The following is a 13212-nucleotide window of genomic DNA, read 5'->3' as shown; positions in this document are numbered from 1 at the left end:
GAGGCAGCGCCGGTACTGCTTTCCCCCAGCTGGCAGCCCCCTGGTGCAGGCCGCGCGCGCGTACGCCAGGCCGGTGCGGAGAAGGAGTCAAGGTGAGTGGGCGCGGCGGGCCCTGGCCCCGCGGGAGGCTCTGGGGGCGGGGGTGGTTCTTGCCGAGCAGCCGGTCGCCCCTCGCGTGCTTGGTGGCGTGCGTGCCCTGATGCCCGCGGGCTTGGCTTGGGGCCTGAACCCGGGGCAGGAGGCAGGACCCGGTTTCCGCTCCCCACAGCGGGAAGCGCAGCCCCAGTTCCCCTTTTGGCTCAGGACTCGCTTCCCTTTTCGCTGGAGCGGGATCTGTGTGGCTGTCGTGGTGCCCCCAGCACAGGTTCTTATGCGCTGTTTCTCTGCAGAGCTCCCCAGCCACTTGGATGATATTCCTCCTACCATGCTGAGGAAAGAGTATGCCGGCCTCCCCATAATAGACAAGTATGTTGGGCGCAGCAGGGAGGGGGCGCCTGATCCCCCCGTACGCGTTGATCACTAAAGACCTGTAGCCGCGGAAGCAGGGGCCGTTGCGCAGCTTCGCGCTTCCCGAGTGCTTCGGGGCCGTTGACTCTGCAGCCCGGCAAAGATCTGCAGAACTGTTTTGCAAGTCACGTTTGCAGAAGTGGCCACTGATAGTAGGTGCATTGGTTCTCAGTGGCTTGAGCTGAGGTGGTTTGGAGCCTGATTTTGAGATTCCACAGCTTCCACTAGTATCCGGTAAATCTCTGATTTTTCTGGTGGACTCTAGGAGTTGGGCGCTGAGGTATTTCAAAGCGGGCTCCCTCGTTTCATGGTCGCTTCTGAAATATAGGTCCAAGACTGCTGCATTCTCAAGGCTCAATCCCAGAGCTGCCCCGGAGCGGCCCACGTGGGGCCCCACCAACTTCAGTGGGACTCTGTGCAGATCTGAGTTGAAGGACTGAGTCCAAATGTAAATCATTTTGTCTGTGGCTGTTTGCTTGGGGCTAACCTTTAGCACCGAGCTTGCTTGTCATGTGGTTTTTGAACGCTACAAGACAAGTGCTCCATGGTGGATGGAAACTAGGGCTGTGCGAAACGGCACCGTTCTGTTTTGCCTTGTGTTTCGACGGTTCAAGGGAACAGTGTTTCGTGTCGAATTTCATTTTGAGTCGAAACAGCTGTTCTGTTCCATTCTATCAAAACAGAAAGGCTGTTTTGACGCTGTTTCGAGTTTTGCTGGGGATGGGGAGTCAGCCCAGCTGGGATGGCTTCCCATCCCTAGCATTAGATCGCCCCAGGGGCGGGAGGCAGCAATCTAGCATGGGGCACCGGGAAGCAGGTCAGCTGGGCTGCCTCCCCACCTGCGTGATCTAGCATGGGGATGGGAAGGCAGCCCAGCTGGACTGAATTCCCATCCCCAGCCTATAGTCAAAATGTTTTGACTTTAAACATTTCAGCCAGCCTCACTTTGTTTCAAGGTTATTTCGATGGCCGTTGTTTCGTTCAGATTTGGTGTTTTGACCTCGAAATTGGTCAAAACAGTGTTGGAACGAAACGGCCAGTGAAATTTCACATAGCCCTAATTGAACCCATATATTCCCAACTTCCAGGAATGACAAACTGGTGCTGACTATATTTGTTCTCTGCTGTGCTTCCTCTTATGAATGCAAGAGAGACTTTATGGCTTGATCAGCTCTTCACTGTAAATTTGTAGAGTGGCTTAGTCTTGCTGAATGATCCTTTTCAAGGAGCTCATTTGATCTAAAAATCTAAGTTAGCCCTCAGTGTCAGAAGTTAAATAAATGGTCTTTTGTGCTGTATAACTGAATCTGGGACTTCTCTGCAGGGCTGATGATGTAGTGAAAAAAATACTTTCGCTGGAAATGGCTGGTCAGGTTAGTCCCTCTCCACCTTTGTGAACACTGGGAGTCTGGGTGACAGTATTTATGTAGGACCTGCTTTTTGATATATGTGATTTTGCCAAGTGACTTCTGGTCTTGTAATTAGCCACCCACTGTTGTGAAATTTACCGGCAAGACACTTTTTAAAAATAGGTCTGTGCACTGTGCGGTTTTTGTGTGTACATTTTTTGTATTGTTTAGTGCATGTGTACTGACACATCTGGTCAAAATTAAATGAAAAAAGGAGGTTTTAAACTTTTTTTTTTTTTTATCTTTCAAATGCCCAGAAAATATAGTTGCTCCTTCAAAAAGTCAGGATAAGGTGAGGCCTGGCCCTAGCCACAAGAGTGCCTTCCATCTTAGTTTGAAAAGATGCCACAAGTAAAGGCCACAAACAGGTCCACAGAGCTCTGTAACAGCCTGCCACCATCTTGCACGTGCCACGCTGGACGAGCTGTGAGCACTTTCCTGTGGCCATGGTCTCTCCTGTGTTAGTATTTGTGTAGCACTAAGAATTGCCTCCATCCCTCGGAAGAGAAGAGAAGCTAATCCCATCTTCCCTGGATATCTGAGGACTGAGATTGCCAGAGTCTGCAGCGGGCTCATTTGGTCCTGGAATGATGTCTGTATCTGGGCCTGTCCACAATGGCTATGGAGGAGTCTAGCTGCCAGCTCAGACTCTCCTCTCCACTCTGGGATTTTTAGAAAAAGGGCAAGGGCAGATGGGATTTTTAAAAAGGCCTTTCCGGCTTTTACTGCACATGGTGGCTGCTGTGCTCGTGTCTGCACTGCCTCCTGCCTGATGGCTGCCTTTCCCAGCATTTGTGCTCCACTGTGACACTTGTGCAGTGAACAAAGCCAGTTGGCCTTTCCCTGGGTGTGCTGGGAAGTAATGGCAGGGGAGGGGAGAGAGAGAGAGATGAAGAGCCTTATACCTATAATAATCCCAGGGACAGTACTGGAATGAATAAATGCCTTGCCTTCTGTCTGCCCAGAGAGAGAAGGTGAAGATCAAGATGGAGCAGTTAGCAGAGAAGGTCAGGAGGGCTCCTAATGACAATGGTTCCTGCGAGGTACAAGGTAAGGCAGATGAAATCCCTAGAGGAGACTGCTCTCCTCTGCCTTTAACTGGGTGCTCATTCAGTGGAGGCTCCTGGGAGGACTAGGAGGGCAGCCCTTGGGAGAGCATAGCATGAGGGAGGCCCTGAGGGTCCCCCCCAGGGCCTTGATGGGGGGCACATAGCATAGCATGCTGCCAGGCCTGCAACTCTGTTGAGCCTGCTCCAGTGGTGCCTTCTGGGAAGGAGACCCTTGGCGGCTCTGTCCAGCAGTTGCAGGGAGGGTGACTCCTCCCTGCTGTGGATGCATTCTTTCCCAGCAGTCGCTCTCTTCTGGTTTTGCTTTTGCTGTTTCATTTCTGCAACGGTGCTTTCCAAGTGAAGCAATCGCTGTGGAATAGGCGTGTGAGACAAGCCATGCCAAAAGACCTCTGCTGAGTTTGGAAATCAGCTTCCCCTTGCCCACATGCTAAGTGTTTCCTGAAATGCCAAAGGGCGCGCACAGGCCAGGGTTTGGCTGCTACCTGATGTTTTGGGTAATGTTACATTGAATGAACCCTTTTCATGGGGCAGAGAGAGAGATGAACCTCTTCAAACATTTGGTTCTGTGTGAAAGCTCTGCAAAATCTTCTACAAGTTCCTACCCATTTCTCCATCTTCATAGATTCATAGACATTAGGGTCAGAAGGGACCTCAGGAGATCATCAAGTCCAACCCCCTGCCCTAGGCAGGAAAGAGCTCTGGGATCAGATGACCCCAGCCAGGTGCTTGTCCAGTCTCCTCTTGAAGACCCCCCAGGTAGGGGAGAGCACCACCTCCCTTGGAAGCCCATTCCAGATTCTGGCAACCCTTACTGTGAAGAAGTTCTTTCTAATGTCCAATTTAAATCTGCTGTCCATCAATTTGTGGCTATTGTTTCTAGTTACTCCAGGGGGTGTCCTAGTAAATAGAGCATCTCCTATTCCATGCTGCCCTCCCCTGATGAGTTTATGGGCAGCCACAAGATCATCTCTCAGCCTTCTCTTACGAAGGCTGAAGAGATCTAGGTCCCTCAGTCTCTCCTCATAGGGTCTTGCCTGCAGGCCTCTGACCATACAAGTGGCCCTCCTTTCAACCCTCTCAAGATTCTCTGCATCCCTCTTGAAGTGCAGCACCCAAAACTGGATGCAGTTCAAGGGTAAGATTTGCCTTATGAGGCAGGTCTGAGGGTTGGCAAAAGTGCCCTGAGAACAGCACCATGAGCTTGCTGGCCGTTTGTGTTCCAAGTGCTTCCCCGACAAATGTCCACTATGATCCTTCCAGGTTAGGACACCTGAAGGCTTCTCGTGGTGCATCCACCCCAGAAAGGCATAGAATCATAAAGCAGCCAGGTCACCTCTAGTCCAGCCCCCTACTCAAGGCAAGATTGTCCCCAGTGCAGCTGGCCCAGTCGAATGTCCTAACCTGCTTCTGAAACTTCCAAAGATGGAACATCCACCAGCCTGTTCCAGCACTGAACACCCTCTGCATGAAAAACTCTTTCCTAATCACCAACCTAAGTTTTGTAGGCCAAGGCTAAGACAATTGTGTGGGAGTGGAGTGGGAAGAAAGCCTGTATTGCCACTGTCTGCATTGCTGCTCGCTGTGTTGCATCTGGCTGGATAGCTAAAGGCCTTCAGTCCTGAGGGCTGGCAGTCTGGCATCTTTCCCCAGTGCTGATAAGTCCTACAGAAGTAAATGTAGCCATAAATCATTACGAGCAGAGCAGGGCCCGTCCTTTCCCGGTAAAATGTAAACTGTGCAGAATGAACTTGAGACCATTGATACTTAAGTGAGGCAGGGGAAGCCTTTTAGGTGTCAGCACAAGCTCTCGGTTGTTAAAAGACATTTCAGTAGGCAGCAAGAGCATTTGCAGTAACTGTTTTTAGGTGCTATTTGGGTTTATGCTGTTTAATTTTGCAATGTTTGGCTCCATGTAAAAATCTGTGCAGCCAGTATGCGTAGCGTGGGGCCAGGGGTCTGAAGTGACACTAGTGTCCAAACAGTGATGTTTAGTGGCAAACGGTGCATTGTGATGCTTAGGCAGTCTCATTTTACTTTTACAGTTGCATATCTGACGGCCAAGATCCGCAGTTACCAGGAGCACCTCCAGAAACACCCCAAGGTAATCTCCAATGGTGCTCTATCTACAACAGGGGTTTTCAACCTTTTTTAACAAGTATACCCTTTCTGGTGGCGGCAGCCTGACGTGCAGGGGGAGAAGGGGGGGCTCGCACGTGGCCACTGCCTGCATCACTGCTGCGCCCCACTTTCCCATGGCCGGTTGCACGTGTGGCTCTGCAGGCTGCTGACGGGCCTTGTGCCCAGTCAATCTCACACCATCTTTCAGCAGCCTGCAGAGCCACCAGCTGGGCGGTGCCTGTGTGGCCCGCAGAGGGGCACTGCTGCCCTCGTCTCCCCCAGCCCTGTTCCTGTGAGGCAGCGGTGCAGGGTGGTGGATGATAGCGTGGGGTGGTGGGTAGCAGCAGTGGCTGCCATGTGCGAGCCCCCCCACCCCACGTCTGTGCACAGATGGGTGCCACTGCCCTCGCTTGCCGCACCCCTCACCCCATCCCTGCCTACATATACGTACCCCCTATTGCCTCTCCAGGTACCCCTAGGGGTACACATACCCCCAGATCTACAGGGTGGAGACTGGCCTGAAGGGTTTGCACCTTTGCTCAGAATGAGAGTATTTGAACTGAGCTGAGGGATTGTGATTTAGCCTTAAATGTCTGTAGATCCTTCTCCCTTCCAAAGCAAGGAAATGGGTTTTGAGGGTGGGGATTAGTGCTATAGCTCTGAGCTTTCCTGTGCCATCTTGAGGACTCCAAGTTATGGTTCAGTTTTCAAAGACTGATATTTGTCCAGACCCATTGCTGGAGCAGGAGTAGCCAGTGACCAGAAGTTTTTGAGCAAACAGCAAAACTCGATCAGGTTCCAGGCGCAGACAGGCCTCTCCTCTGTGCTGTTTAATGTTCCAACTTCTCTCTAGTCTGACCCAGCAAATCTCCCTACAGCATATCTGAATTACACAAACTCCTATGCGAACAAACTAACCATCAGACACAGGTCACACCAATTTCCAGCTTATGCTCTGTAAAACAAACTGAAATTCTCCTCTGGGGTGTTTGGAAAGGCGCGGTTCATTAGAAGCAGAGTTTCTAGCCAAGAACCTTTTCCTGTTGTCTCTGCCGTCTGGCCATAGCAACCCTTGTTCACATAGGGGAACTTGAAAGGGAGCAGGAAATGAAAATGCACAAACCAAGGTGCAGACTGACACCTTAGCAGGAAGCAGTGCAGAAACCAGTTTGAATGACAGGTACATTAGACTTCCTTGTGACAACCTAAGCCACCTGTAACGTGTAAAGGAAAACTGTGCCTGAACTATTGCTCCTACTCTGGGCTGCTGTGAAGTTTACCAGAGTGAGATTCTAATCTGACTGTAGCTAGCCCATGTCAAACCCTTCGCAGGACACACGGAATCGGCGCGTGATGCTAATGGCCATAGACCAGCAGCAGAAGATGCTCAAGTACCTGCGTTGCACCCGCTATGATATCTTTGAGAACACATGCAAGCAGCTGGGCATTGAGTACACGTTCCCACCACCCTATCACAGGAAAGTGACCAGGTTGTGGCTGGCGAAGAAGGCTTTCTGTCTCAAGGTACAGAGTAGAGGTTTGAAGGCAGCCTGCCTGGGGGATCACGTACACCTAAAGAGGGGAAGAGCTCCTGCCTGGGGGCATAGCAGTACAGATACTACATTTAGGTTTGGAGGAGAGGCCATGGCTCTGTCCTGTTACAAATCTGGCAAAGTGGAACCCAGGTGCTTGGCAAGATTCAGTTCCTTGCCTGTGGCAAAGACTAGGGTTTACGAAGTACAGCTGGGTGGAGGCGTTTCAGCCATTTGCCATGGGCTTTATTTCAGAAGGCACCCCTTCTCTGATCAGCTGCACAGGAGTGCTGACATGCACCAGTAGTTCATGAGGTGGTACCCTCTGAAGTAGATGTGATCCAGGGTAAGGGAACAGTCTGAATTTATCAGTGTTATCCAGGGTTTCCTGATCTTCCCTGGGATAAGTCAAAGCAGAAAGGAAAACCAGCTTTACACAGCCATGAACTGAAAAGTAAGCACTGAATCATCAACCCAGCAGAACCAAGCTGGAAGGACAGAAGCATGAAACTGAGTGCACACGTGGGTGCTCTGTGTATATAGGCATTAGAAGAGAGCATGTCAGGCTGTGTTGTTGTCACTGGGAGACATGGTGACCATTGTAAACCTGGACATTGGGGAAGAAGTTTTCATTCCTGTAACCTGAAAGTATGATGCTCCCGGTGGGTCAGCTTTGACCAGGGATATGTAACATTGTCTCTTTCCTCCTGTCACCTGACCATGCTGCTTTTTTGCAGGTTTTTGAAGAGGTGCAGAAGCTGAAAGCACCAGAGAGACTAAAGCAGAGACGAAAGTGGCAGGAAAAAGCCAGGGCTGCAAGGGAGCAAGCGCAGCAGAGGGATGGAACCCCGGTGTAGCCAGCAGTCTGACCTGGGGGGGGGGTGAAAAGTGACTGTTCTCTCCAAAAACAATAAAGTATTTTAAAGCCTTTAAAGTCTTAATGTGTGCTCTGTACTGTGTGTGAATGGACAGAAAATTGTTCTTTAATTTCACCTACTGACTTAGCAAAACTCAAAGGATTTGACATGTGACAGGCAGGGGGGGGGGTGACGTATTTGCTTTGTCAGCATAATCTTAGCTCTGACCCCAAATACTGTCATGTCATCAGTACTTGCAAAATATTTGTGACCCAAGTTTTTTTTCCAGAAGAAATTTGTGAGGGCATTAGGTCAACAATACATGAATCGGCAATTCCAATAATCAAATGCAAAGCTACACATGTGGCTTCCGTTTTAATTAATACTTTTCCTGGGAATTTAATTATTCAACATCACTTTTCAAAACCTGGTGATTCTTAGCTCTCTTCCCAAATGCTTTAATACTGATGGGCAACTAAGTCGATTGCTGATCTATCTTACAAAAGGAATATATCTGAATACTGACGTCAACAATAAATACACATTTAAAAAAAAAATCCTGACCCAGTTCATGGGTGTGCATTGTGATGAAATATCCATTTTGGTAAAACAAACATTGGGAGTGGTGAAATGAAGTGTGTCCTTAATTATGAATTCTTCTTAGGCGCGTGGGTGTTGTAACGGATGCAATGCTTCCCATGTCACTGCTGTTACAGAACACACTTGTCCACATTCCTGGCATGTGATCTTGCAAGGCGACCACAAGTGACCATTTGGGAAGTATTTAACCTAGCTGGTAATGATGGGTCTGGGCCTAACAGTTTTTGCAGCTCAAAGCAATGATATTTAGAAGCACTTTGGTGTTAAGAGCTGCTTTTTGTTTCTCTCCGCAGAATGTGTGCAAGGGCACGGTGAAACAAGGAAATTGTTGGAAACGTGTAAAACAATGATGAAGGATGGAAGGCGTCAGCAAAATGACTGCACAGAGTGCAGGGCATCAGCCAGAAGAGAGTGAGACTAAGTTTCCAGACAGCTTGGAAAGCAGTTTCTGGCAAACCTAGAAGAATTCAGGGACAAGACTGCAGCTTGGGGTGAGACGTGGGCTCACTAGGGACCAAACAGCCATGCGCATGCTAGAAGCATATCCAGTCTCCATCTCCCACTAAATGCAAGAAGAGGGCATCGGTCAGCAAGGCCATAACTGTGCACCCCGATGTCAAGGGGGATGCTGCTGGAAAATAAGCAATTAAAAGATTTGTTTCCACTTTCTAAAAGATCTTTGAGGTTTTAGCTCCGTTGGCTTGTGACACTTCCGCAGTCCTATCATTGCTGCCTTAAAATCAAGTTCCTCTTTCTAAAACCTTAAATACACGTACCCTCAGCTCTGTAAGAGACTGAGAACAGTGTGTTGAGGTGAGTGAATCTATTTTTTTTTTTTTTACTTCCTTACGTACCTATGTTGCCCACAACATTATTCTTTTAGAGGAATACTTTTATAACAGTCCTCAGCTCAATAAATATTTTGTATATTAATTTATGGTGCACCAGCACTGTTAAAGCTGCTGCTAGAAAATCGCTTTTGATCTGCAGAAGGAAAGCTGTACCAAGGGTTAAGTGAACACATCTCTTCCCATTATGAATAGTCTGAACAGCTTGACTGACACTAGAAAGAAGGCTGAAAATATTTTACCTTCTTGATTTAGTTTGTTAACAAAAAAAATCCCAGTTCAGTAACTGGAGAAACTGTCTAGGATTATCTCCTGTAACAGGCACTGGGATATCTCTAGAAAAGAAAAGTTTGGGTTGGTTGATTTATTTATTTATTTATTTGTTTGCTTGTTTTATTTATTTGTGTTTTCAAATGTTTAACTTCATTTTTAATCTGAATCACTTACATGTAACATACCATATGTGTTTAATTGGTAGGTAAGTGACAGCTGCTGTACCTAGTTGACCAATCTTGCTGGTTCACTAATCCAGACTGCACAAACTCAAAGGTCACTAACACTCTTTTCTCTGCCTTCCTCCATTTGTATAGTAGAAGCTGATGTTTAAGAACAGGCTTTTAATGTGGTTTCTATTGGCAAGCATTCAAATGGTAATTATAGCATTGAGTTCAATCTTATTTTGCCTGTGTACTGTTTTGTTATTTCTGTGGGGAAAAAGAAAGGTTAACTCTCCCTGGCTGGTAACTTAAACTCTATATGTCTGCAACGAAAGAGAACATTTGAAACCAAATTTTGTACCTTCTGCTATATCCATTTAGTTAAGCAACTATACCTTAATTTGCATTTATTCAGATTCATAATTTTCATATTCTAATACAAGTGGTGAAGCATTTCTTGACTCTTTTTTTTCATTTGATCTTTGCCTAGCTGTATTTGGATGGCAACTGGCATTCAGTTAAAATGCACAATAATAATACTCAGTTTCCGTTTTCTTTATTTAAAACATTATCATAAAAATGTCTGCAAATGAAAAAAAAGGAAATATGTGAAAACAACCTGTTTTGCATTTAAAATTACTATGTGAATAAAGGAAACATCTGTAGTCAATGAATTGAATCAGTTACTATGCTGTGCTGAATACAAGTCAATGTTAAATATAAATTTGACCCTGCATTTTCAGGTTCAGCATTAGGATAAACTTTTCCCTGGATGTAATTCCATAACTACAGATAAAGACCTTGAACTGCTATTGCACTTACAGAATTCTGAAGGTGAATCAACCAACCAAAGGGAAAGAACCCAGAGTTAAATGCACTAAAAATGCTAAAATAAAAACTACACGAAAAAAAATTTGATTGGTATTTGTATTGCCTGCACAAAAATACTACAAGGGTCAAGATGTATAACTACACACCATGTAGTTACAGATTGACCCTGTAAGTCAAACGGAAATCTTTTGTTTGTTGGTGTGGGGAATAGTTTAGACTTGGAACAGTACTGCGTTTCTTGTCACCACATGCTTCAGGATGTTATACCCAAGATCTCTGTCACACACCTACATACCATCTAGTCAGCGATCAGAAAATGAGCTTTTTCCTTCCTCAACTCTGTCTGGTTCTCAGCTCTGAATGAGGTAGTCATTGTGCTAGCCAAGTTGAACAAACACAAGTTAGGGCAGGGTAACTCCTTGGATACTAACAGAACAAACTTCTTTTTGCACCTGCAGAAGAGGCTATTTCTGTCAAAAGCTGGTTTAGTAAGTAGTCTCCTGCTGGAACAAGAGTTTATCGGTGATTTCCAGGTCAATGGTTGGACTTCAGAACTTTGGGGCAATTGGGTACTGCTTTTCGTGTTGTTTTGTTTTATATTTGACTTGAATATTTTTAATAGGTATAGTAACTTTAGATCTGAATGTAGTTTACATCATTTCTAACTTAATGTAGCCTTTAAAAAATGCTTTTTATTCACCTTGGCTAGTATACCAATCTTTCATCTGAAGCAGAGAACTGAGTAGCTTGGCTCTTTTACTTGCACCTTTTGATTATTTTTTTTTCTTTGTGACCTGCTGATACATCTTGGCTTTGTTTGCAGCAGTTGTACTCAGCAGCTAGAGCACTCTTCTGAACCATGTCCCAACCTGCAGTCACTCAACAGCCAGGCTCAGTCGCTTCCTCCATCATGTCCCCGACGGGCGACTGGAGCACTGGGAGATATGACTGCTGTGCAGACTGTGGCATCTGTAAGTACTGCGCTCACTACAGATGCTTTTTTTTTTTCCTGAGGCAAGAGGCAGGGTCACCCATGTCAAGTCAGGGGCCACCAGCTGCTAAAGTTCCCCAACCCTCAGGTGGGACTTTGCTGTGGGATACAGCAAAATGGAAAGCATCAGGATGTTCCTGAAAACTAAGGAAGCTGAACAACAGGTGAAGAGCCAGGTATACTGTGCAGAAGAGGGGATGGTGTACTCATTCTGATGACGGTTAAGTGACTACGTCCTTTTGGAAGAGCACTGAGGTTCCCAAGCTATAGGTCATGGGCACTGGTGGTGGCTGGAGGGCTGGCTAGTTGCACATCCCTACCTTTTTTCTAACTGCTTTGTTACACTAGAGCTAGTTAAAAGACTCCAGTTTCTACAAGGGCCTGCAATGACAGCAAACAAGAGAAGAGCTGACCCATGGGACTGCAAGTGGAAAGGGAGAGGGTATGTGGGGGATATGAAAGACAGTCATTATGAAAGACCCTGTGGTATTGCTCCTTTTTTCCTTGTGTTGGGCTTTTGAATCCGTTTCACATCCCTGTTGAACTTCTACTTTATAAACTGGTTTGCTTTGCAGCGGCAGAGCGGAGCAGTGCCTCATCTGCTGCACCCTTCTGTTCACCCTCTTGTTTTGAAGGCTGTCTGGGGCTCCTCTGCCCAACACTGCTGGCATGTTACGTGTCCAAAAAATATGGAGAGAACTGCTTCCTTCCCTGCCTTTTTGGAAGCATGACAGCCCTGAGAACTCACATGCGCCTCTCTTACGGCATCCAGGTAATGCTGCAGCTGGAAAGGTTTCCCTTCTTGAGGTGTGCTGCCTGCTAGGGAAGGGATTAACAGTGTCGCGGGGCAGGGGGGGATCTGGCTCCTGGAGCAGCCAGGGTCTGCTCTGATTGTGAAATGCGGGGAAAACTTGACAGGTCTGAATGAACCGTGGATAAACTTTGCTCAGAAGAGCAGCCCTGGCTAAGAATAAGAATGAGCACGTTTAGACTGAGTCACAGCGCCAGGCCCTAGTTTTATACCCTAGCGTGAAGGGCCAAGGCCAGGCGTGCCAGAGGAAGACGACCCTGTCATGCCACTCAGTGGTTGTCCCTCTGATGATCTCGCACCCTGGTTCTTGCTTCAGAGTGATCTTTTGCCTGCTGAAACTATCACTGCTTGTAACGTAATCCAGAGCCAGGGCTGCGGGCAGGGTGACCTCCAGGCCCTGCCTAACCCTGCCAGGTCGCACGTCGCCCTTGGCCTTTGGCCACAGGCGCGAGAGCCACATTGTAACGTCCCGGCTGCGAAACGCTCCTGGACTCAAAGCCACGTCTGGCTCAACCTTTGCTGGCAAGTGCCATGTTGCACCAAGCGGCACAGCCAGGTGCTGGACGAAAGCCGGTGCTGGACGAAAGCCTGTGCTGTGCTGTGCTGTGCTGTGCTGTGCTGTGCTGTGCTGTGCTGTGCTGTGCTGTGCTGTGCTGTGCTGTGCTGTGCTGTGCTGTGCTGTGCTGTGCTGTGCTGTGCTGTGCTGTGCTGTGCTGTGCTGTGCTGTGCTGTGCTGTGCTGTGCTGTGCTGTGCTGTGCTGTGCTGTGCTGTGCTGTGCTGTGCTGTGCTGTGCTGTGCTGTGCTGTGCTGTGCTGTGCTGTGCTGTGCTGTGCTGTGCTGTGCTGTGCTGTGCTGTGCTGTGCTGTGCTGTGCTGTGCTGTGCTGTGCCCCCGGTCCCAGCCGTGCTCTCTGTCCGCAGGGCACCGTGTGCCGCGACGGCCTGGCCATGTGCTTCTGCGGCCCGTGCGAGCTGTGCCGCATGGCGCGCGAGATGGACCGCCACGGGCAGTTCTGAGGTACCGCACGCCTGAGCCTGCGCGGGGAGGCGGGGGGGAGAAGAGGTTCGGGGGTTCGCTGCACATGCGCAGTGCAGACGGGACACGGTTCTGCGCATGCGCGTACGCCCTCCCCAGGCCTAACTCCTGCCGCGCTTCTCTTGCAGGCCCGGCCCAAGCTGCGCAGACGCCGGAGAAGAGAGGA

The 13212-nt window shown here is 48.3% G+C and overlaps 2 protein-coding genes across 5 annotated transcripts in view; both read left to right on the top strand.

The window, feature by feature from the left end:
- LOC102369421 (granulocyte colony-stimulating factor receptor) overlaps positions 1–7567 on the top strand; it is an 18081-nt gene extending 10514 nt beyond the window's left edge. Inside the window, exons 16-22 of the mRNA XM_025215859.1 lie at positions 4–92; positions 390–465; positions 1832–1880; positions 2882–2966; positions 5029–5087; positions 6437–6628; positions 7374–7567. Of these exons, the coding sequence (XP_025071644.1) occupies positions 4–92; positions 390–465; positions 1832–1880; positions 2882–2966; positions 5029–5087; positions 6437–6628; positions 7374–7493 (670 nt within the window). The 3' untranslated portion in view covers positions 7494–7567. The remainder of the gene's footprint in view (positions 1–3; positions 93–389; positions 466–1831; positions 1881–2881; positions 2967–5028; positions 5088–6436; positions 6629–7373) is intronic.
- A 1314-nt stretch (positions 7568–8881) lies between these two features.
- Positions 8882–13212, top strand: LOC102368903 (cornifelin homolog A-like). Of its 4 annotated transcripts, none has more exons than XM_025215857.1 (5): positions 8882–8906; positions 11033–11180; positions 11836–11972; positions 12932–13028; positions 13175–13212. In XM_025215857.1, the coding sequence occupies exons 2-4, from the start codon at positions 11069–11071 to the stop codon at positions 13025–13027; spliced, it is 345 nt and encodes a 114-aa protein (XP_025071642.1). In that variant the 5' UTR covers positions 8882–8906; positions 11033–11068; the 3' UTR covers position 13028; positions 13175–13212. The 4 variants fall into 4 exon arrangements, 2 of the variants coding, with proteins under 2 accessions (XP_025071642.1, XP_025071643.1); XR_003096306.1 differs by lacking the exon at positions 8882–8906 and adding an exon at positions 9330–9591; XR_003096305.1 differs by lacking the exon at positions 8882–8906 and adding an exon at positions 10286–10778.

The sequence above is a fragment of the Alligator sinensis genome, unplaced genomic scaffold (genome assembly GCF_000455745.1).
Source record: "Alligator sinensis unplaced genomic scaffold, ASM45574v1 scaffold964_1, whole genome shotgun sequence".
Lineage (NCBI taxonomy): Eukaryota > Metazoa > Chordata > Crocodylia > Alligatoridae > Alligator > Alligator sinensis.
Note: the sequence above shows the minus strand (reverse complement) of the source record. Positions and strands in the feature narration are given on the sequence as shown.